Source organism: Ruditapes philippinarum, unplaced genomic scaffold, assembly GCF_026571515.1.
Source record: "Ruditapes philippinarum isolate M1 unplaced genomic scaffold, ASM2657151v2 ctg7845_1_1_1_1, whole genome shotgun sequence".
NCBI classification, from domain to species: Eukaryota; Metazoa; Mollusca; class Bivalvia; order Venerida; family Veneridae; genus Ruditapes; species Ruditapes philippinarum.
Window position 1 is genome coordinate 82,594 of NW_026861193.1, and position 23,753 is coordinate 106,346.

Consider the following 23,753-nt stretch of genomic DNA (forward strand, 5'->3'; position numbering starts at 1 on the left):
ACACTACATTATATTATAATTATTTCGCCTTTCTATGGAACGCCATAGTAGCTTTTTATGTAATTTTACAGCTTTTGAACATTAACAATTTAAGTACAGTAAAACCTCCAATGAAGTAAATCAAGATAAAGTTTCTAGACGCTTGCAGAAATCATGATCACAAAATAGTATATATAATATTATAGATAATAGCCGAGGCAGTTCCGAATGCTGCGGAATCAGACGAAGTAATGTTACGGAAATCTAAGCTATTTTAGTTACTTCGGTAATCCCAGTTTGTTTATATAAATAGGATTCGTATTTTTACTTGATTTATTGATTTAAACCGTAATAAATTATAAACGAAATTGTTCCGTTTCAATTCTTTTTCAAGACGCAAAAGTTAGTTTCTTTTATAATTGTTTTTTTTGTCTGTATTAGTTTTATACAATAGAGGATGTTGACTGTAGTTAGTATTCCGTCTTCAAAGGGTGGTCAAAATCACACAGAAATATTAGTGCATGAGATCTACTGAACTTGGTGAGGTAATCTAAAAATAGTCCATGCATATCATTAACCTTACCACGTGATGATCTATAGATAGCGCATCGTATCTGTGAACATGCTTATTAATTGGTACCACGTAACGAAGTGGAAATGAAATTTGCACACTTGTTTCCTTTCAGTATGATAGATAGATCTCCACGTTAGTAATTTTACGATTGATTATTTTCTTTATTAGTTTTATTCAATAGAGAATAGATTTCAAATCGTTTTGACAAAAATATTCGTTTTTACAAAAATAAAAACAATTAAATATGTTGGGATGAAGGCACAACTGTGCAAGCCTTTCCTTTTAAAAGGAAACTTTATTTTGGCTTGCAGCCACGGCTGCAAGCCATTTCATTTGGAAAACTTGTTCCGGTTAGGTGGTTTCCTGCTTACATCTGTTGGTACATGATTGAACGGGAAACCAGCTGCAATCGTGCCAATCGCAACTTTTCGGCCTTTTCCGTCACTTTTCGGATTAATGATAATAGCCGATGTAGTTCCGATTGCAATCGTGACAATTCGGGCGATTCCGTCATACTGCGGAATCAGACGAAGTAATATTACGGAAATCTAAGCTATTTTAGTTACTTCGGTAATCCCAGTTTGTTATATAAATAGGATTTCTATTTTTACTCGATTTATCGGTTTAAACCGTAATAAAATTATAAACGAAATTGTTCGCGTTTCAATTGTTTTTCAAGACGCAAAAGTTAGTTTCTTTTATAATTGATTTTTTGTCTGTATTAGTTTTATACAATAGAGAATGGTGACTTTATGTAGTAGTATTCCGTCTTCAAAGGGTGGTCCTGCTTACCAAATCACGCATGATCGAGTTATATTTAGATCTACTGAACGCAATTCAACTTCTTGGTGAGGTAATCTAAAAATAGCCCATGAATATCATTAACCTTGAGACGTGCTGATCTACAGATAGCGCATCGTATTTGTGATCGTGTAACATAGTTGATACATGCTTATTAATTGGTACCACGTAACGAAGTATTTTAGTGCATTTACTTGTCTATAAAGCAAACGAATTTCTCTGCGAAAAAGGGGAAATGAAATGTGCACACTTGTTTCCTATCTATCTATCTCTGGATACTGCCAACCCCTCTTACGAGTGTTAAAGGCAGGAATTTAGTGCACGTCGGATTGTTAGTAAAAGGTGAAAAGAAAAGCTAAAAAAGAAAAGTCCAAACATTGACATGCTTGGAAGGTGAGACTGAAAATGTATTCTAGTCATGGTTAAATGTTAATAGTGAAACAAGATGATAAGAGATAAAATAGTTTAAAAAACACTGGGAGTAGTACTAGTAAGACTAGTACTGCAAACCCACCACTGCCTGTTTGACTCAGGTTGGGCAGGGTGGCAATGTTACTAGGAAGTTTATTCCATAGTATAATGCTATGAGGGAAGAAAGAGTACTTATGGTAGTCAGAGGATACCTGTATTTGGCGTAGGGATAAGGGATGCATATGTCTGGTTAATCTATGTGGGGTTTGAACATAAGTTGGGAGATTTATTGCAACTAGGTTATGGTATATCTTATAAAACATTATCAGTCTACAGTCCAATCTGCGATGTTCAAGGGATCGCCAGCCCAGTTCTTCCTGCATGGCTGTGACACTAGAGTGAGGGGAGTAATTCCTTTTAACCCATCTAATTGCGCGTCTCTGGATCATCTCAACTTTGTCAATATTGGTTTTAGTGTAAGGAGACCAAATAGTTGAGGCATATTCAACCTGTGGGCGCACCAGGGACTTGTATGCTAGTTCTTTCACTTTCTCATTTTTAGTAATGACAATATTTCTTTTAATAAAGCCAAGGGATCTGTTTGCATTGGAAGTTATTCGAGATATATGTGTATTAAATTTAAGGTCAGCAGATAGATCTAGTCCGAGATATTTAGCATTTGTAACAGACTCTAGGACTTGGCCATGGAGCATATATTTGTGTTTAATTATGGTTTTATTTTTGGTGATATGGATGACTTGGCATTTTGAAGGGTTAAACTCCATGTCCCACTGCTTCTCCCACAGAACCATATTGTCTAGATCATGTTGGAGAGTTGGGGGGTCTGAGGAGGAGTTGATGGTTAAGTATACAGCAGTGTCGTCTGCAAATAATCTGACTTGGGATTTAAGGACAGAAGATGGTAGCTTGTTGATATATAGAAGGAAACAAAGGGGCCCTAGGACAGAGCCTTGGGGCACTCCAGAGGTAACTGGGACTTCAGATGAGCAGTCACTATCCACAACTACTGTCTGTCTACGGCCAATTCCCTTCAGTATGATAGATAAATCTCCACGATTTACGATTGATTCATTTTCTTTATTAGTTTTATACAATAGAGAATAGATTTCAAATCGTTTTTGACAAAAAATATTCGTTTTTCCAAAAAAAAAAAAAAAAAAAAAAAAAAAAAACCCCAACTAAATAAACCCTTTATGATATACAAATACCGTAATTCAAAAAAATTGTGATAATAAATTGAAACAAAAAAAAAACAATTTTATAGGGTTGGGAACTTGGGATGAAGGCACAACTGTGCAAGCCTTTCCTTTTAAAAGGAAACTTTATTAGAATTTGACGTTGCTACTTGCCTGATATTTTTTAAATGACTATTGTTTAAAGGAAGGTTTAAATTATGCCACTGACGAAATATTTGTAAAATGTTGAGAGAAATTGCCAAATATTATTTCAAAAAATCAGACTGACTTTCAGGTTTTCATTGAATTTATCTTTGCTTGACTATGTTTGTGGCAAGTGTCTGCGGTATCAATTCTTGTAAATCTCGGTCTTCAGGCTGAATAGTTTTTTCAAATTGTATTTAAATTTAATTGAAGACAATGCTAGAATTGAATGCGGTTTTCCAATGTATAGTCAAAGGCTTTCCTTGTTGATCTTGTTTATCATATTTTTATATATTTGCAGCACTTTGATTTTAATCATTTCATCGGAGACTTTCATAATATTATTTTAGTGATTCTCATCTCATATTTACTTTGGCATACACACGTACAGGGGCAATTCACTACTGTACGCACACAATTGAACAAGCGACAGCCACTAGAAATCTACATTTTCCGTGCACACGCAATACCTATCGCGTGCGCATGATAATGTATCGTGTGCGAACGTTGTAAATATAAGAGATGTTCAACCAATCTTTTTAATGCCACCGAAATATTCGAATAAAGAAAAAAATAATTATGGAAAATAAAAAGATTTAGTGTTCTTTGACTCTACTGTGTCAAGCGGGCAATATTTCAGGTCACTCCATAATCGTTTAAGGTACTCCGAATGTCTAATCAGTGTCATTTGAATGCATTCTTTCGTGCGTCCGCGGAGAAGATTAGATTTAAAATGAAACCAGCAATAGTTGCCGATGAAATGTTTCCCGAGGGAGCAGGCCCGTACATGGAAATAGAAGAGGTTTGTATTCCACGAATAACGATAGGTTTAGTTAAGACAGAGTTAAAATATTAAAATGTTATTGTTTTCAAAAATTATTCGTCCTCAATAAATTTCAACCCAATAAACTAATCCGGGTCCACTCGGCCCTAAAACTAACCACAGGAACTGGAAAATCTATCAAATAACCAAAATAATATGAATAAAGAACAAAGTTAAAGCGAAGCTCTTTGGGACAGAAGTTATAGGTAACATTATTATTTAAAAGACATCGGCAGCTTACTAAAGGGTGTAACCCGGTTTACCGGGTATACAGATATATTGCAATATGAAAAAAAATGAATTTCGAAACCGCGGTATACGAATTTTTGGAAAACGGTATTTTATAAAAATCAATAATTTTTCAAATTAATTGCCTTTCTAATTTTGTAGCAAAATTTCACGCATAAAATCTTTAATTGGCAAATTTTGTTTGGCGCCAACGTAAGATAAAAGTACCGACAACTAGTACACTTAAAAGTCAATAAGCGGCCGCATAATTTACATAAGCGGCCCAGATGTGAAAGGTTACAACGCACGAAAGTTTTTTTTATCAAATTGTTGTGACACTTCCTTCTATTTTATTCCTTACATTTTTTATTAAGTTTCTACTAAAAATATATACATATAAATAATAATAATAAAAATGTTAACTCCATCTTTACAATCAAAAACATATAAGACAATACGTATTGCCAATATATTGCAATAGGCGCTTCAGCAAAAATGGCAATAATTTGCAAAATACGGTTTTTTGCTGTATTGTTACAACCCCAGCAGCTAAGCCAAAAATTTATGTTTTCAATACACTTTGAAAAATCAACTTCACACTTTCGGCAGCACAATTTGCAACCCACATATTTTACATTTTTCGTTTTAAAAACTGCCATTTGTTTTTTTAGCTCACCCTGTCACAAGTGACAGGGTGGAGCTTTTGTGATCGCTTTTTTTCGTCCGGCGTCCGAGTCCGTAAACTTTTAAAATCCTGTTTCTCGTATTACTCGGGGGGTTTAAAGGACTTTAGAACTTGGGTTGCATTTAAAATTTAAAAAAAAACATTTTGTTTTCAGTTTTTTTAGCCTGATAAAAGAGAATACCTTTTTAAAAAAAATTTCCCAAAAAAAAGAAAGATCGTAAATGTAAGGGAAAACAAAAGTATTTTGCTTTTTTTATTTAAATTTACTTCCCCCTTGAAATGGGAAACAGGTTTCTTTCCTTTGTAAATTTTTTCGTGGGAAATTTTATTGGTTGTTAAGGCCCGGTCGCTTTAAAGTGGGTTTTAAAAATAACATACCAGTTCAAAATTTAGTGGGCCCCACATTTTTTAAGTGTTTTTAAAAGGCCTTTAATTTTGTAATTTTTTTTGTGTTTTAATAACAGGGTTGGCAGGCCATATCAAAAAATTTTTTTGGAATTTTATATTGAAAGCCCCCTTTTTGGGACCAAAATTTTAGTTTGGAAATTTTTCCAAAAAAAAGGTTTTTAACTCAATTTTTAGTGTTGTTTATTTAACATAACCTCTTCTTAATATAATATTAAAAAGTTTACGTTTTGATTTTTTAAGTTACTTATTAGTTATATGAGCCATTAAACAATGAATACACTGGGTTTTCCATTGGCAATTGTAAAAAAAATGAAATGTGTTTAGGGGACAAACAATGTTTCAATATTTGTTTTTTATTGGAGTTCATATCTTTATTATACATCTATACGTGGAACAAATATTTTTGAGCTGTGTTGTATAAATAGTGTGTGAGACTGTCGTTTGGGAAGCATCCTTGCGAAGAGACCCCGCTAAACAGGTTTCTTGCAACTGGAAAAAACTAGAAAAATTGATGAATTTTGGGGGGAAAATTATAAAATTTAAAATGTTATTCTCTGGATTTTTACAATTATTTCCACAGTTATTTTGGTTTTTATCTTGTTTTTGTTCGCATTTTTTTTAAATTTTTTTTTTTTTGGAGATGAATATGCTCTGCAAAATAGAATATTTTCGGATATCGACTTAAGCCCCGGGGGAGCGTCGCTTCCATCCTTTTTAAAATTATTCCCGAGAATTTAAAGGAAACCCCCGAGAATACGAGAAACAGGGATTTTTTAAATGACATCCCCTCAAAAACCAAAAAGCCAATCTTCATCCAAATTTCCTGAATGCCCCTTGGTGGTCCCCTTTTTAAAAATTGTTCAAAGAATTTAATTTTTCCATGCAGAATTTTATTTTTTCCATGGCAACCGAAAAGAAAAAACTTTAAATTTTCTTTTTAAAAAAAACCAAAGAGTTTTGATTTGATATTAAAAGCATGAACATCTTCTAGTAAGTGTCTAAAAGTTTGTTCAAATAAAAGCCCTGGGGTCAAAACGGGGCCCCGCCCCCAGGGGTGTCATTGTTTTTAACTATATGTGTATAGTAAAAACTTAAAAAATCTTCTTTTAAAAAACCCAAATGAGCTAGAGCTAAAATTTTTTGCCATGAAACATCTTCTTTTGGGTGATACCAAGTTTGTTCAAATAAAAAAGTTGGGGAAACTGGCCCGCTTTTGGGGGCCTATTACAGGGAGTGACCCCCGGGGGGGCCATCATGGCCCTCTTGTTTATGCATTGCTTTTGTTTAGGGTTTGCGTTTTATATGGTTTTTCATAGAAGTGCACGGGGGGCAAGCCTAAGCATCCGTTTTTCAATTGGAATTCCTCAGATTTTAAAATTGTTAATCTGTAATTTGAAAATTTTTCAATTGGGGGCAACTACCCATAATTTTGCCCGCTGCAGTACTTTGACGAAAAGTTTTAAAAACCATCGCTTTCTAGCAGGGACTTGCTTTTTCCGTAAAGCTCGCTTTGCGAGCAGGCCCTTTTTGCTTTCGAGGTTTTTATATTTAAAGATAATTCCCAAAAAACCCCCATTGTTAAAAAAAGGAATGAAAACTTTTTCCCCCCCCCAATATAAATTTAACTAAAAAACAGATCAAAAAAATTATATCAGGCCATGAGAAAAAACAAACATCTAATCATCCATTGACAGTCTCTATATGACAAAAATGGAAAAAAAAAAATTTAATAATTATTTCCTTATTTCGGGGGAAAAATTAAATTTTAAGCTAAAAAATTTTTGCTTTTTTTAAAAACCCCTTGTTTTGGGGAGATTTAATTCCGATTTTAAAAAAATAAATTTAACCAATAAAACTTGTGGGTCTTGCTTGTCTCGTATATATTTTTTTAAACCCCGTTTTTACAGGCCCATAAAGGGTTTAAATTTTGGTTAAACAAAAACAATAAAAATTTAAAAATACTTTTTTACAGTGAAATATGTTATTTGCAGGGTTTTAAAATATAAAAATAGCTTTTATCTCTTGTTCAGAAACTTCAATCGGTGTAGAAAGAATTTTTTTTTAAAAATTTGGGAGGAAAAATTAAACATTTTTCTGCTTATTTCTCGCAATCCGAGTTTGTTGCCTACTCCATTTCGTGTGGTCCCTGGAAAAACTGGAATTCCTGCACATTTCTCATCCCATTTTAATACTAATGTCACTATTATGTGACTCTATGGTAGGCTTTAGTGAACCTTCAACCTTGTGAAAACTCCAGGTTTAAGTTTTGCTTAGGGTAATTTATTTGAAACATCAAACATATCTTGTTTAGGTCACTGTCCAAGGCTTATAATTCTAGCATAAATTTTGAATGAATTACAGCCCTTGGTAATTTAGGAAATAACTGGTAAAATTTGGTCTGTGAAAATAACTTTATAACCATTTTGATGCCACTATTTGATTAATAAATTAAGGGGGAATTACAGCCCAGTGGTTTCAAGTTGTTTTTTTAAAATATTATGTCATTAATTGTAAAATTGCATATACTCTGTCTTTAGATTAAATATATTTTTGCTTGTACTTTTAACAGGCTGGAGGGTCTAGTGCTTTGCTGATGGATCTGGCAGCTCAAGAAAACTGTACATGCAGATTTTTTCAATGTAAAGTTACATGTATTATAAATTTGTCAATTTTATTCAGTTATATATTATGATTTACAGTTGTTCTAAACTTGTTAAAGCAGCCTTTATGAAAATTTAGAAATGGTTCTGGATAGTAAAAATAGATAAAATGTCTGATGGGGCTGCTGTATTTACTACCAATATATAGCAACAACCAGTGCAAACAATATTCCAAGCCCAGCAAGCTTATGCATTCTGTCATGGTCTGCACTGTTCAATATTTTTATAAGGACATACTTAAATCTATTTTTAGAACAATAGGCTACTTTTGGAAATCATTTAACTAATGTTACGCTGATTAGACACATTTCATATACTCTTTACCTTTAAACATGGTAGTGCATACCAGAAACTTGTGGGTTTTTGATAAAAGTTTTAAACTTATTCTGACTTTGTTGAATTCTTCTCATATTTGTTACTGTAGTTGTTCAATATTCAATCTGACAGTCTAACATAAATACATGTATTTTGAAATTTTCCTTTCAAAACATGTTGAATGGTTTTGCCCAGATTAAAAGACGGACAAGGGTCCATTTAAGATATTTAGTGTACTCACTATTTGTGAAGCTCTTGTTTAAGTTAGGACAGATGTCATTTATATCTCCAAGTAACTGTATCCATACTCACTATTTTAATACAAGGTTCTGTTGATTTTCAGATTTCGAGGACTTGTTTGATGATGAAGATTTGTCATAGCTGTTTCCATGGTTACATTTTCAAAGCTGACAGTGCAAATTTTTTTCTATTGAAACTGAAGATTGATATTAAATGATGTGTGGATAGAAATCCTATGCTATATTTTGGTGCAAGTGTTCCGAATCCACAGAAAATATTAATGTGCTATTTTATGGATACTATACTTGTGATGAATATTATTGAGACATTTATATACTTTATGAATAAAATAAAAATTCGTAAAGGGTAAGGGGGCAATTTGTGACTTTCAATTGGGAGGTTTTTTTAAAGTGGGGAGAAAACAAATCGTCCCCTGCTCTAAAATTTTAAAAATTGTGTCATTTCCATTTTGAAAACTTTTCAGATTTATACTTTTAAACCCCCAAAGACGGGTTCCCTTTTTTAAAAAAATCTTAACATTTTACATTTTTAATTTCCAAGAATTAAATAGTTTATTGAATATTAAAGGTACATTAAGTTGCAAAATTAAAAAGGATTCCATTTGCAAAATTCAGGGGCTTGACTTCTAAACACTTTTCCATTAAGTTGTTGAAGTAATTTTTTAAGGACATTTGTTACATACATGTAGAACATGTTACTGTTTTCTTAAATGCATTTTAGAAAGTATTTGTATTTTGGTGTAAGTTTTAACATTAATGAAATGTTTTTTCCTGAAATGTTGAAGTGAATTTAAGTGAATTTAAGTTTACACCCTAATAAGTATTGACATTCTTCTATTATGGAAAAGCATGTAAAAGTAAAATGTAACATAAATGAAAACTGAAATCTCATAAATGTTCTTTTCATGTTAAACTTTGCACATGCAGGCTTGAAAGTTTGAGTAATTAAACAGAAACTCAGAAAAACTAATAATAATCCTTCATTTTCCTATTCTTGTTTGATTTCATATAGGGGAAAAAGAGTACTTTTGGATAATACTCAAAACTTTCTTTCATGCTTGGAGATGTACAATTTTTATGATTTGTTTTTTGTAGTCGATATACATTGAAAGCATTAAGAGGTGAAAGCTGATGTTTGTGCTATTTTTGATAGATGCTATAGTACAGAGTGTAGGCACTTGCATGACCAAAATCTTTTCTTAAGAAATAAACAAGTAATATATTGGATCAACATACTTTTGAATTTGATGCAATTATTTATTGACTGACCGTGAACGTTTCAAGGATTATGCAATTATTTCAAAGTTCTGTATTTTCATACTTCAAAAAGCACCCTTACTTCTTAAAACTATAAAAAGGGCTAAATACTGGATTTTCAAAATTTGTTTTTAGATTTTTTATACGCCCGTTTGAAAAACGGGACGTATTATGGGAACGCCCCTGGCGGGCGGGCGGGCGGCGTCCAATTTTGTCCGGAGCTATGCCATTATGGAGGGATTTTAATGAAACTTCATAGAAATGTTCACCACTATGAGGAGCAGTGTTGCGCACATGAACCAGGTCTCTAGGTCAAAGGTCAAGGTCACACTTAGAGCTCATTAAAAAATGCTTGTCCGGAGCAAAACTTCCACATGTATAGAGGGATTTCAATATTACTTGGCACAAATGTTCACCATTGTGAGGCGGAGTGTCGCGCACGCAAGATTCAGGTCCTTGCGGCCAAGGTCAAGGTCACACATAGAGGTCAAAGTTTAGATAAAAATATGAAGATGTGTATATGGACCATTTAGTCATCATTTATTGAGGGATTGTAACACAAATGGTCATTATCAAGACTATGGCTGTGATACATATAATTTAGGTCAATATATACAAGGTCAAGGTCACTAAAGATGATGAAATATCCAGATTTTGTCCGGAGCATATCTCCTACACGCATGGAGGGATTTTAATGAAATTTCATAGAAATGTTCACCACCATGAGACGTAGTGCCCTGCACATGAACCAAGTCTCTAGGTCAAAGGTGAAGGTCACAGTTAGAGCTCATAGAAAAACGCTTGTCTGGAGCAAAACTTCTACATGCATAGAGGGATTTCAATATAATTTGGCACAAATGTTCATCATTGTGAGGCTGAGTGCCGTGCATAAAATTCAGGTCCTGCGACCAAGGTCAAGGTCACACTTCCTGTGCATATCTTCCCTACTGATCTGTTTTAAGGTTCATTTAACAACACAGTGCCAAGAATAAAAACTTGCTAGATAACACTTATCCATAATGCCCCCATCTCCATCTAAAGCTTTCGTAAACGGGCGTATTTTGTGACTATGGCACCCTTGTTTTTATTTAAAACTTTTATTGATACTCCTGAGACCAAGCCACTTCTGGAAACATGATTATACTTTACTCACTGTTAAATAACCTTCTCTATGCTACAGTTTAAGCAATCTTATTAAAATCATATCCTCACTGTCGCCCCACTATCCTTCACTTCGTAGCTAAGAGTAACGGAGCGAAAACAATGATTAAATGAGATTGCAGCAAAAGTAACAAATCTCCTTTATATGTCATTAATTGCATGTTACCTTCTTCAATTTACCATTGTGTAATGAATCATATTGTGTTGATTGTTTGTATATAATTATTTTGTATGTATGTTTACATTAATAAAATCTAGGAACTATGACATCTTTCTTATTTTTAATTTTTTAAACTCCCATTTGAAAAACTGGTCGTATTATAGTGTCCCCCTGGTGTTTGGGCGGTCTGGCGCGCGGGCTATGTCCGGAGTATATCTCCTACATGCATTGAGCATTGAGGAATTGTAATGAAACTTAATAGAAATGTTCACTTCTATTATGAGGGGCAGTGTCAAACACATGAACCAGGTCTCTAGGTCAAAGGTCAAGGTCACACTTAAAGGTCATTGGAAAACAATTGTCCGGAGCAAAACTTCTACATGCATAGAGAGATTTCATTATAACTTGACACAAATGTTCACTATTGTGAGGTGGAGTGTCACCTGATGAATTTAGTTACCTGCGGTCACACAATGGGGTAAAAGTTCAGATAGAAATATGAAAATGTGTATTCGGACCTATTAGCCATCTTTTATTGAGGGATTGAAACACAAATGGTCATTATCATGACTACAGGTGTGAAACATGCAATTTAGATTAATATATGCAAGGTAAAGGTCACTAAAAATGATAAAAGAGATTTTGTCCAGAGAATATCTCCTACATATATGGAGGGATTCTAAAGAAATGTGATATAAATGTATGAAAAGCAGTGCCATGCGCATAAACAAGGTCCCTATATCAAAAGTCAAGGTCACAATAAAAAGTCATTGAAAAATGCTTGTCCGGAGCAAAACTTCAACATGGATTGAGGGATTTCAATATAACTTAGCACAAATGTTTACAATTGTAAGGTGGAGTGTCACATGCACAATTCAAGTGCCTGTGGCCAAGGTCAAGGTCACACACAGGGGTTAAAATACAGATAAAATTTGAAAATGTGTATTCTGACCTTTTAGTCATTATTTATTGAGGGATAGAAACGCAAATGGTCATTATTATGGCTACCATTGTAAAGCTAGGTATTGTGCACATAATCCAGGTCCCTGCTACCAAAGTCAAGGTCACATAGAGAGGTCAAAGTTTGTGTACGGGGACCATTTAGTCATTAGTTATTGATGGATTGAAACACAAATGATAACTGTCATGACTACAAGTGTGACACATGTAATTTAGGTTAATATTTGCGAGGTCAGTCACTACAGCTGATATCAAGATATTGTCCTGATATTACCCATATCTCCTACTCGTATGCATATCTATAATGCAACATCTCTGGACGGGCGAATTTTGCGTCAATGTTACTCTTGTTTAACATAATCTGCTGAGATAGTATAATGGATTTGCCTTGCATTTGAATTCGGAACAGTATATGTTAACAACAGATTACAAAAAACTGCGCTACCAACAGTATGTAGCCGAAGGGGAGTGGTGAACAAATGGTTGCCTCTCAACCCAGGAATCATGGGTTCGAGCCCTTCTCCGGTCAAAAAAGTGATGGTTATGAGTTGCAAGAATTTGTTTCGTAATCAAGCTAAAATCGACCAATAATAGATATGTTTAAACTAAACTATAGAGTCAGATCAGACTGCTTTGGCTCTAGCTTTACTGATGACAATGGCTTATTCGCTTTCAGTTGCAACAGGTTATTGAGTAAATGCATTCAGCTATTGTGGTCATATAACTGAGCTATACCTGTATTTTATTATATTATTCTTATCTGTATTACAAGTCTATGATATATCATGTTTTAGTGGTGCTTGGGGGGGGGGGGGGGGGGCATTGTGTAGCTATTATGGTCATATTTCTCACAATACTATACCTGTATTTTATCATATTATTCTTATCTTTATTACAAGTCTATGATATCATATTTTAGTGGTGCTTCAGGGTGTGTGTGTGGGGGGGGGGAGGGGCTTTGTGTGCTTCTGCTCTGATACCATATAGTACCTGAATTAATGCACAGGGGACTGAAGACAAATGAGGTCATCTTAGAAGGCCACATACGAAATTTATCATGAATCCGGACTTGACACAAAAGTTTGTCATTTACGCCCTTGCTCAATAGCTCTCATGAGAAATAAAGCAGTTTTGGTTGCTAAAGCAATTCTACAAGCTTTAATTTTTAAGTGAAAATTTTATATGATACTTTTTAAACCAGAGAAAAAGAGGAATAAACATATCTTTAAAAGATGGGTTTCCCTTTGTAATAGATTTTTATACCCCTACAAAATTCCGGGAGAATTATTATAGTCCCCGCTTCGTCCGTCCAGTACCTCTGCAGTTCTGTCGTGATTACCTACATATTCTCATTGTAACTTCATTTATTTGTCTACCTTGTATATCTTACATATTTGGTATATACTTCGGATAATCCAATACATACCAAGGTCACAAATGATAAAAAGAAGATTTCTACACTTTTAGTCATACAGCATTTATTTAATAACTGATGCCTCCCATATTTGGAAGGAATATACCTTTGTATTGAGTTTGAGGATCATTGAGATCAAGGTCACCAATGTTTAAATACATTCTTCTCTTCTCACATACAGTCTTTATTCATTAACTCATGTCTTTCGTATTTGCAGTGATCCTCTAAGTTTAAGATTTAGTGGAGCTAAGGAGCACTTGACACAGTAAAGGTCAAGGTTACCGGTGCTAAAAATAGGTTTTTACGCATAAAGTTATACAGTATTTATCTATTTAAGGTTTTATTTCATATTTAGTGTGTGTGTAAATACGATGGTCTTCTAAACTTACTTGGAGCTTTGGGTCACCTTATTTAAGGTCAAGGATTTTGCTTTTTAAAATAGGTGGGGTTATTGATCGATTGGGTCATGGTCATTTGTTCTACAAACAAAATTTTGTACAAGTTTTCTTTTACAGCCTTTGTTATTTGACGAATACATTTCGCAGGGAAAATTTCTTGTGTAGGTATCATTTGGTATGTTGATTTTTCTTATTATTTGCTATAATTATTGTTCTTAAGATTGGCTTTAAATTTGGACTTAATAATCTTTTGGACAGACCAGATTGGTTTTGACCTTCTTTCATCGATGACGTTGACCTTGAAGGTAAAATTAATGAATTTTGCTCAATTGTGTAATAATTGGCTACAACTTTAATTCATGAATGGATTACAAGATACTGGAGAACAACAACCTTGAAGACAATGTCTTAAACAAAATTAAAATCACTATGACCTTGACTCATAATGACCTTAACTCTGGAGGTAAAATTATTGTAAATTTACATTTTTTTTGCCATGCATTATAATTGGGTTTAACTTTGTAAGTAATGTGTAACAGAGGATCACCGACAGAGCCTGCAGTTTGGGGTTGTATATTAAATTAGAAATTAGACTGGCTTGCGCACTAAGCGCCCTATATGGGCAACCCTCAGTTGCTGAGTGGGATACTGGCGTATAGGTTCTTCTTGTTTAACCAGTTACATCCAGTATTCTGTTTGTAAATGATTGTATATTACAAAACAGAGAAACCAGTGTTAATTTCTTTCCTTTATTTTCACTTTGATAGAATAATGATATTTCACAAACTAAATAATTGTCCACATATATTTTTATAAAAGCCAGCACCTGAATTCTCTAAGTTAAGTTTTAATGTTCTTGGTGTCTCTAGTTTTAAAGTTGTAATTAAGACGTGATGTCATTCGTTCGAAATTCAATGTAGGACTTATTTAAGTAAGAAAATCAACAATATAAATTGAAAATTCATAGTGATAATAATTAAGACTATATAAGCAATAAATGTCACTACATAATCATGTAAGGGTTGTTGTATAAAAAGACTAGGAAAAAGATAATCTGCCTTAATCAAGCCTTTAAGTATTAATATTTAAAGGTGATAATATTTCATTCGGTAGAACACTATGACATTTTTATACAATAGTTGTAAAATGAATTCTGTTGATAATCTAAAGTAATTCTATCAAAACAAAATTTCATTAAACATTATATATTTTTCCAAATTTATAAAAAAGAAATAAGATAATTAATCAATAATATTGAAATGATTTTCGTATATGTAATTAATGCATTTAAAATAATTTTGACAAAAGGCAAAAGCTGTATTTACACATCACCTTTCCTTATACAATGCGTTTCCTCAAAAAAGTCGTATTTCATAAGGGAAAACAATAAAAAGAAAACATACACAAATCATTCAAAACAAATCGGAACTTCTTTCAATTTAAAAAACAAACATACTAGTTGATACATACTAAAGCTAAGTCTATTCATTTTTCTCGGAAAAGTAAAAACTTTAACTTGAATCGTCAATTTTGAATAGCCTAAAACCAGTTTTTTGTTCCCATTTTTATTTTTTAAAAATTTTTATTTTCATGTAAGTCAAAATTAAAATTATAAAAAAAATTACTAGTATTCATAATAAGAAAGTAATATATTTATGTGCACATTTATATAGAAAATCATTGTGAATTTGAAAAATGGAAAAAATAGCAATTAACATGGTATTCTTTTTTAATGATAATCAAGACATAAAGTTATTATGTTGAAAATAAAATCATTTTTTACAGGAAATTTAACATAAGATATAGAAAATATGTCTTTTTACAATCTTAAAGAAATACCTATATAATATGTTACATTTGCGACAACAATAAGGCAAAACAAGTTCTTCATTATTATATATCATGAGAGATTTGAATCATTGTCTGAATTCATAAATGGTACAACAACAAAATACGACCACACTGACATGTTGAATAATTTAAGTTTGACCTTGATCTGTGAATGACCTTGCACTGTATATCTCAAATTAAAATTTGAATTATATGTTGTGACAAGAAAAGTTATGTTTTCAAAACAGAATTCTTTACTTACAATATTTTCCTCCTATGTGTTTGACTTAAGAAGAAAGAAAAAAAGCGAGCATGGTTCCCGCTTGGAGGAGGCCTTTGACATTGTTTTTTTATTGCACATACTTTAAGAATATTTTCGAGAGAACTTAGATGTTTTGTTATAATACTGGTACGGTACTGAAGGCAATATGTGCAAGCTGTTAAATGAAGTATATTTGTTTGTGCAAAAAACATCAATCTAGAGATATAACGTACAAAAACAGTCCGTTTAACAATATACATAATTATAAATGATATTCACAATTTAAAAATCAATTAGCAACAAGTAGTATTGCGTTAAATTGCTAATTGTATTTTATTTAACTTTTAAAAGTCATTAAGGCTTTTATTTCCTTCTACATTTATATTTATTAAGTTAATATTTTATTAGACTAAGTTCGAAACCTTTTTTATAAACAGATATTACTTTATTAGTGCATAATAACTTCCTTTTCAACAATAATTCTAAGATTGTCTATGTTAAATGTAGCACAAAATTCAAAAGCTCAAAACCAGTTAACTGTTTTACAGAAAGTGATTTTTCAACAATTAATTTCATCAAGTTCCAGTAAACTTGTGAGAACCATTCAAAAATGGCCAAAAATCAGATAATGTTTTTGATGAATACAACATAGTGTATAATGCTTGTGTTAGTCTGTTCAATCGGAAAACCCCTCGTGTGAAATTTGTCGGAAACAAACGAAGATGATGCGATTGATTAGTCTCTATGCTCATAATTAATCATTTGAAGTCCATCTATTAAATTACATGGACAATCTTAAATTAAAAAAAAATGAATTCGATTTTTAGCCATATACAAACGGCTGCAAAAAAGCACCGGAACATATAATTGAAATTAATATTGATCTTATCATTGACTATATTTATGCCAGCATAGTGTTAAACATTCCCAATTTTTTTAAACCAGTTGAAATCTTTTCAGTGACAACATATCTTCCTCATTTCACAAACGGTGATCTATCAAATTTCAACGAGACAACACTGAAACACGCTAATATCACAAAGCTTTTTTCCTTTTTGGACAAATCAATCAGTTATTTTTAAAGTATAATAAACCATTAATTTTGTCAACAAATTATCACAGGAGATAATAAGACCTTGATGTTTTGTAAAACGCAAACAAATATACCGTAAAAAGGCTTTTGTTAAACCATTATTTCCTCTCAATAGTTCTACTCGATCCTTTCCGTCTTTGTGACATCAAAAGAACATTGTGTGATAAATAAAAAGCAAAACAGAAAACAGGCCTCTTGTTTATCTTACAGATACCTTCAGCATCAGAAATACTTCGTTATCTACATTAGATGTTTGTCATGCCTTCCCGTTTTGTCAATTGAGAAGGAATACCTTTATACCCTGTCAGTCACCAAACATTCTCCACTTGAAAGAGCGTAGAAATGCTACACTTAAAGGATGTTTAATCTCACCATAGTATGATTTAAGCAATGTTCCTGTAAATGAATATACCTCAAGATGACCAACACCTTCTTTACGTTTCTCTAATCCGCCACAACAAACATAGATCATCCCGTCATTGTAAGCAATACAACGACATCTATCACCTACTCCGAATGACTGCTGTAACTCCATTGTCTCTTTTTGAGAGATAAAACTGGACTTTTCTATCATTAATCAAAGTTACGGCAAGCAATGACGTTCCAACTTGACAAATGCCATAGGGACTGTCAGCAACATTCAGTGAAGATACGACCTTAAATGATTCATTCATTTTTTGATCCTCTTGTTTTTGTAATCAGTCATAACAATGCATCCATCTTCACACATACACATGTCAATTATATCGCTATTTCTCTTTGTCATCTGCTATCCGTACATTAAATTCAGTACATTTTCCTAATTCAATGGCCGGAAGATGAAGTATGCTTCCAATAGTATTGCATTCCAAATCAGTCCTCTGTCGGTATGGATCAAACCGTAATGTGCCAGTTTTGCTTGACCCTTCAAATTCCTTTAAACAGTTGTCTTGTTTTTTATATTTCTCCATAATTCTCTTTATTTGTAACATATTTCCTCTTGATTTTTTTCATGTTGGCAGCATTTACCTTCTAATTGTAGACCGGTCTTGTAGTAAAAACGATCCGTGGCATCAACTTCTTCAGTTTTTGACTCTATTGCATGCAGTTTCAAAACGTGAAATGTTGCATCCACTTCTTGAAGAAGTTCCAAATTTCCCCATTTGTCTAGACGGTCGTTAATATTTCTTTCGTTTTCTGATTTTATTTCTTGAATCAATTGCCTTTTTTCTTTCTTTGCATTATCTAGTTCCTTCACTTTCTTTTGTTTTAACGCCATGAAGCGGGATTCAAGTGTGTTTATGTCGGTTTCGAGGAGCTTTAGTGCCTGAGTGGTGTCAGTCTTACACGCTAAGTCTGGTATGAAGGTAATGTCTTTACAGCTTCTGCAATGATATAAACAATGTCGTTTTCAAAGTTATTCATGACATTCGTATCTATGCTAATAAATACTTTGTATATTCTACAGTTTGATGCTTACCATTCAAAAATTGAGTTTATTTAACCAGATTTATAATAAACCACTGACAATACAAGCTTCTATGACCCAAATCACTTTGCCGAACTGATTGATGGTATTTATTATACCTTCTAAGATTGATACTTTTTTTTTTGAAAATTTCATTTTTATATTATCATTTCATTTAAAAAATTTTAAATTGGGTTTCCAAACCAAAGACGATGATTTTTAAAATTTCGTGTACTTGGTTTTTTCACCGTTCATACAGCCCTTTCATGCGTGACGTCAACTTAAAAAGGTGTGTTCCGCGAAATTTTAAAAAATTTTTAAAATACTGTGTTTTTTCTTTAAAAAAAATCCGGCCCTTTAAAAAATTTGGGTTTTTTTTTCTTTTTTTTCTTAAAGTTTCTCACACAACCCGGGAAAATCTTTTAAAATTATTTCATAATATTCTAAAACCTTTAAAACGGCAAAAAAAGTTCTACAAGGTGGGCATTTTTTCAGAAGTTTTTCCCCCTCTTTTAAAAAAGATAACTAAAAAAGGAAAAAAAAAAAAGTTTATTTCGGTTTTTAAAGTATATCTTACAATCATAATCAATTGAAGAATGGCCACTGATGTAGAATTATGAACAAATATAAATGAATGTCAACCGTTAGACATTTTGTACTTTTTGTTTCAACAACCATGATAATTGATAAGGATATAATGTAATATTTAATTTAATAGTAAATTAATCTTTTTACCTAATTTATGTAGATTTTTACTCGACATATTGGAATAAACTAAGTCAACAACTCCCAGCATTAAATAACTGTTTGTGTCAGGTTAGGTTTATTCGCGTAGGTTAGACAGAAATACTGTATACGTTCTTAACATTTTTGTCTAAGGTCCTTATCCGAAACTAACAATTTATATACGAGGTCCTTATCCAAAACTTGCCGAAAATTGCCGAGAAGTTACTATTGGTTTCTTACATTAGAAACATCCAGTTATTCACACGCGCTGAGAAACAATGGATTTTGTTGTGATCTTTATGTAATGTATTCGTATAATACAGTACATCACGTACATGTTTTCTAAATATCCAACCTAAGCTTGTGTTACAAAATACAATATCATAACATGACACTGCGGATTTGTGTTTAATTGTTTTTGTAGATTTTACGCCGATTTTAACACTATATTGTCATATCTGTGCGGTCGTTCCACCTAACCGGCGTTCCTGATTAACCGGTTTTGACCAATATCTCTGATAGTGACCCATATTTACACCAAATGATTTCTGAAAAATATGATTGTTAGACTCTGAGATAAATTGTCAAGACAAAATACGCCCCGTCTGAGAATTGCACCAGCGCGCCCTGGATTACTAATCAGATGCTCTCTCTATTGGGATAAGCAAGCGGACTGTTGATTCGGATAATATGTGTCATGAATTTAACTGGTTCATGTCATTAATCATGATAAATGATGACAAATAACTGAATTGGTATAGTGTTATAGGACTCAATAAATCGAGTAATTTAAATGTTTAATCATTACTCCTTGTCTGTGTTATCACATATTTTCCTTCTGTTTTACTTGTAAAACTATTTAAAGTTTAATATTAACATGTATTCTTATTTATTATCTCAACAAGTAAAAACGTTGTTTCAGTGCTATGTCTGTAAAGTTGAAATATATTAAGTTGTTTTTATCCTCTCCCGTGTCCCTTATGAGTCTTTTTGGTAGTTTAGGTTGGTAGAGAATTATCTTATCCAAAATGTTTTTCTATTGAACATAACTTTCATTTATATTATAAGATATTTGAGTTTTATGGAATTAAAAGATATTTGTGAAAAGATGAAAACATGCTGTCGAAGTTTTATGAAACTTGTATCCCAGTTTGTATATTTACAATGCTTAAACATGGTACAGATTCTCATTGTCATTGCTTGGCCACCAGGCAGAAAGAAAAAATAATCCTTTTTGTTTGTTTGACCAAGGACTGTAACATACTGCAACACCGAAAAAGGTGAACCCATTTATTGGAAGAGCCCGCACATCCTACAATGAGTAACCAATAAATTGTCCGCCCCACGCAAGTATCTTTTGTAATCATGGTATAATCTATGCATGCGCCGGAGAAAGACCGGATCAACAATTATAATTCCGTCATAACTTGTTAAATATTTCATTATACTTAGATTAAAGTTTATTAATAAAAGAGTCCACGCATTAAGTCTTTGTTAAACACAATCTTTTTTTATTTTTGTTTTTAAAATTTTCTAAATACATACATCCATGTCTGTAATTTAGAAATGTAGGCATATTCAAAAAAAAAACACAAAAGGGTTATCCCTGTGACAGTCCTTTTATATTGGGTTACTTACAAGAATGTGCGAGTGTAACATTAAATTTGGACCCGTTGAAAATTGAGCCCATGTGTCATTTTTGAACTGATTTGATCCCTTCACTTCTTTTAAGAACCACCGATGTGTGAAAAAATGGCACCCGTCGCAAACTGGTCATGCAAATATATACTAATAATATCTGTCATATTTTGCGGTTCGGATCGGAATATCCGTCCCGAGGTGACCCGCCCATTGGGCGGTAACGAGGCTTGCCGAGTTACCGCCCATGGGCGGGTGACCGAGGGACGGATATTCCGATCCGAACCGCAAACATATGTCAGATATTTTTTCTTGCATATTCTACCATTTTCCATTATATTTTAAATTCTTTATCTTTATTTTCAATGAAAATTTATATCATTACAACCGTAACTACTTTCATTCAACAGCGTATGAATTACAAAATCATTCATAACGGTAAAATGACGTCATCTTTATCGTGCCATAGTCTGGTTCCCGTCGTACTATAAATTTTAGAACGCAGAGGAACGCAGAGAAAAGGGCAGGTAATCCAGACTATATCGTGCCATTGTACAGCACGCGACTCATCTGGAACCCCCCATGCCAGATGAAATTTCCGGCATGGGTAAAACTAACGGAAACGCCAGTCTGATATGCAAGAAAGGTAATTCTTAACGATTGATAAGTGGTCAAAATAAGATTGTCAAGCATGCCTATATATGGTCATACACATGAAACGGTAATAAATCTGTATTTCTTTCAGACCTTTGAAATATTGATACAAAAATTTAATTCAAAACGTCAAGGAGCTCATAACAATTTAAAATACATGTACATCGAAACAGCTTTATAATGGTACTTATGTAGTGAACTATAATATTACATTGATGCAGGATAATGTATATTTGTTTTTGTTATCAACGGGAGTGATTTCCTTCTACTGTTATTAAATGTTTAAAAGATAACACACTTATTAAAAACCCATCTACCCCTATTAGAAAGGATTAACAAAAATCGTGTTATCTTTAAATCTGCCGTGTTATATTTCATTCTGCGTTCTTTACAATTCATTGCTTACTGCGCATGGGAAGTAACCGCTTTCGAGAAGTGAAGTGTATCAGCAACGGTTTTTCCCCTGATCAGTAATTAACTGGTAACTTGATACATGCATTAATAGAAATGCTGAGTAGGATTAGAAAACAAGTCAAAAATCAAAGGGCATAAATTTTATGTTACACGGGCTCTACTGTACACTTTTATATGATATGATATAAATAAGATATGATAAAATATTAAGAGGATAAACTAAAATGCTTTAAAATGTAATGAATCACTGACATGTGTTTGTTATATTTCTTTTTTTAATAATTATAATTAATTTCAACAGAATTTCGAATGATATCTCTAAAGAAACAACATTAGTTGGTTATTGAACCGAAACTAGAGTTAAATTTACCTACCTGTGTTCAACAGTCATACAAGTTGAGCAGCCAACCTTATCATGACCAGGGCAGTATACATCTATCAATTTTCCTCCATGTTTTTCACATTTTTGACTTGGTAATTCTTGCTTTTTCCCACTCGGTTGTTTCACTGTGTCAAGTAACTGATGACCTCTCATTGCTGAAAATTTATTGTGATCACCCACACATTTATGACAAAGGTTTTCATCACATTCCACACAGTGTTTGATAGCGGCTACATTCTTCCCTTCTTTAGTACAAGGTAAACACGGAAAATCATGTTCTATGTCTGATCCATGATACAAAGTTGGGTTAAATTTACGCCCGTCTACGGCCATTTTAAAATTAAGTTTTATAACTTCCTTGTTCGAGCTGCTACGTAAACACACGCATGGTCGATATTCATATACATTTACCGTACTGTATTATCAGTGGGTAGTACAGTTTGCTTCTTATGATTAACTCATTTGTAAAGGGGATTGTGCACTTGGTTACATTCATACAAGAGCAAAAATTACTTAATTTGAGCATACAATGGATTTAATTATTAGCTCACCTGTCACAAAGTGACAAGGTGAGTTTTTGTGATCGCTTTTCGTCCGGCGTCCGTCCGTCCGGCGTCCGTAAACTTTTACTTTAAATGACATCTTCTCATAAACCACTAGGCCAATTTCATCCAAACTTCACAGGAATGTTCCTTTGGTGGTCACCTTTGAAAATTGTTCAAAGAATTTAATTCAATGCAGAACTCTGGTTGCCATGGCAACCAAAAGAAAAAAACTTTAAATATCTTCTTCTAAAAAAACCAAAGAGCTAGAGCTAAGATATTTGGCATGAAACATCTTCTAGTGAGTGTCTACAAAGTTTGTTCTTATAAAAGCCCTGGGGTCAAAATTGACCCCGCCCCAGGGGGTCATTGATTTTCCCTATATGCATATAGTAAAGACTTAAAAAAATCTTCTTTCAAAGAACCCAAAGAGCTAGAGCTAGGATATTTAGCATGAAACATTCTCTAATGGGTGTCTACCAAGTTTGTTCAAATAAAAGCCCTGAGATCAAAATTGGCCCCGCCCCAGGGGGTCATTTTATTCCTATATGCATATAGTAAACTTAAAAAATCTTCTTTTAAAGAACCCAAAGAGCTAGAGCTAAGATATTTAGCATGAAACATGTTCTAATGGATGTCTACCAAGTTTGTTCAAATAAGAGCCCTGGGGTCAAAATTGGCCCCGCCCCGGGGGTCATTGATTTTCCTTATATGTGTATAGCAAAAACTTAAAAAATCTTCTTTGAAAAAAAAAACCAAATAGCTAGAGTTTAGATACTAAGCATGAGACATCTTCTAGTGAGTGTCTACCAAGTTTGTTCTTATAAAAGCCCTGGGGTCAAAATTGGCCCCGCCTCGGGGGTCATTTATT

At 33.1% G+C, this 23,753-nt stretch overlaps 1 protein-coding gene across 1 annotated transcript; it reads right to left on the reverse strand.

Moving 5' to 3' along the window:
• Positions 1–17,383: 17,383 nt before the first annotated feature.
• Positions 17,384–22,701, reverse strand: LOC132714818 (tripartite motif-containing protein 42-like). Its single transcript, XM_060697740.1, has 3 exons — positions 22,333–22,701; positions 18,088–18,443; positions 17,384–17,619 (listed from the first exon to the last, which is right to left on the reverse strand). The coding sequence occupies exons 1-3, from the start codon at positions 22,671–22,673 to the stop codon at positions 17,384–17,386; spliced, it is 933 nt and encodes a 310-aa protein (XP_060553723.1). The 5' UTR covers positions 22,674–22,701.
• Positions 22,702–23,753: the final 1,052 nt, after the last annotated feature.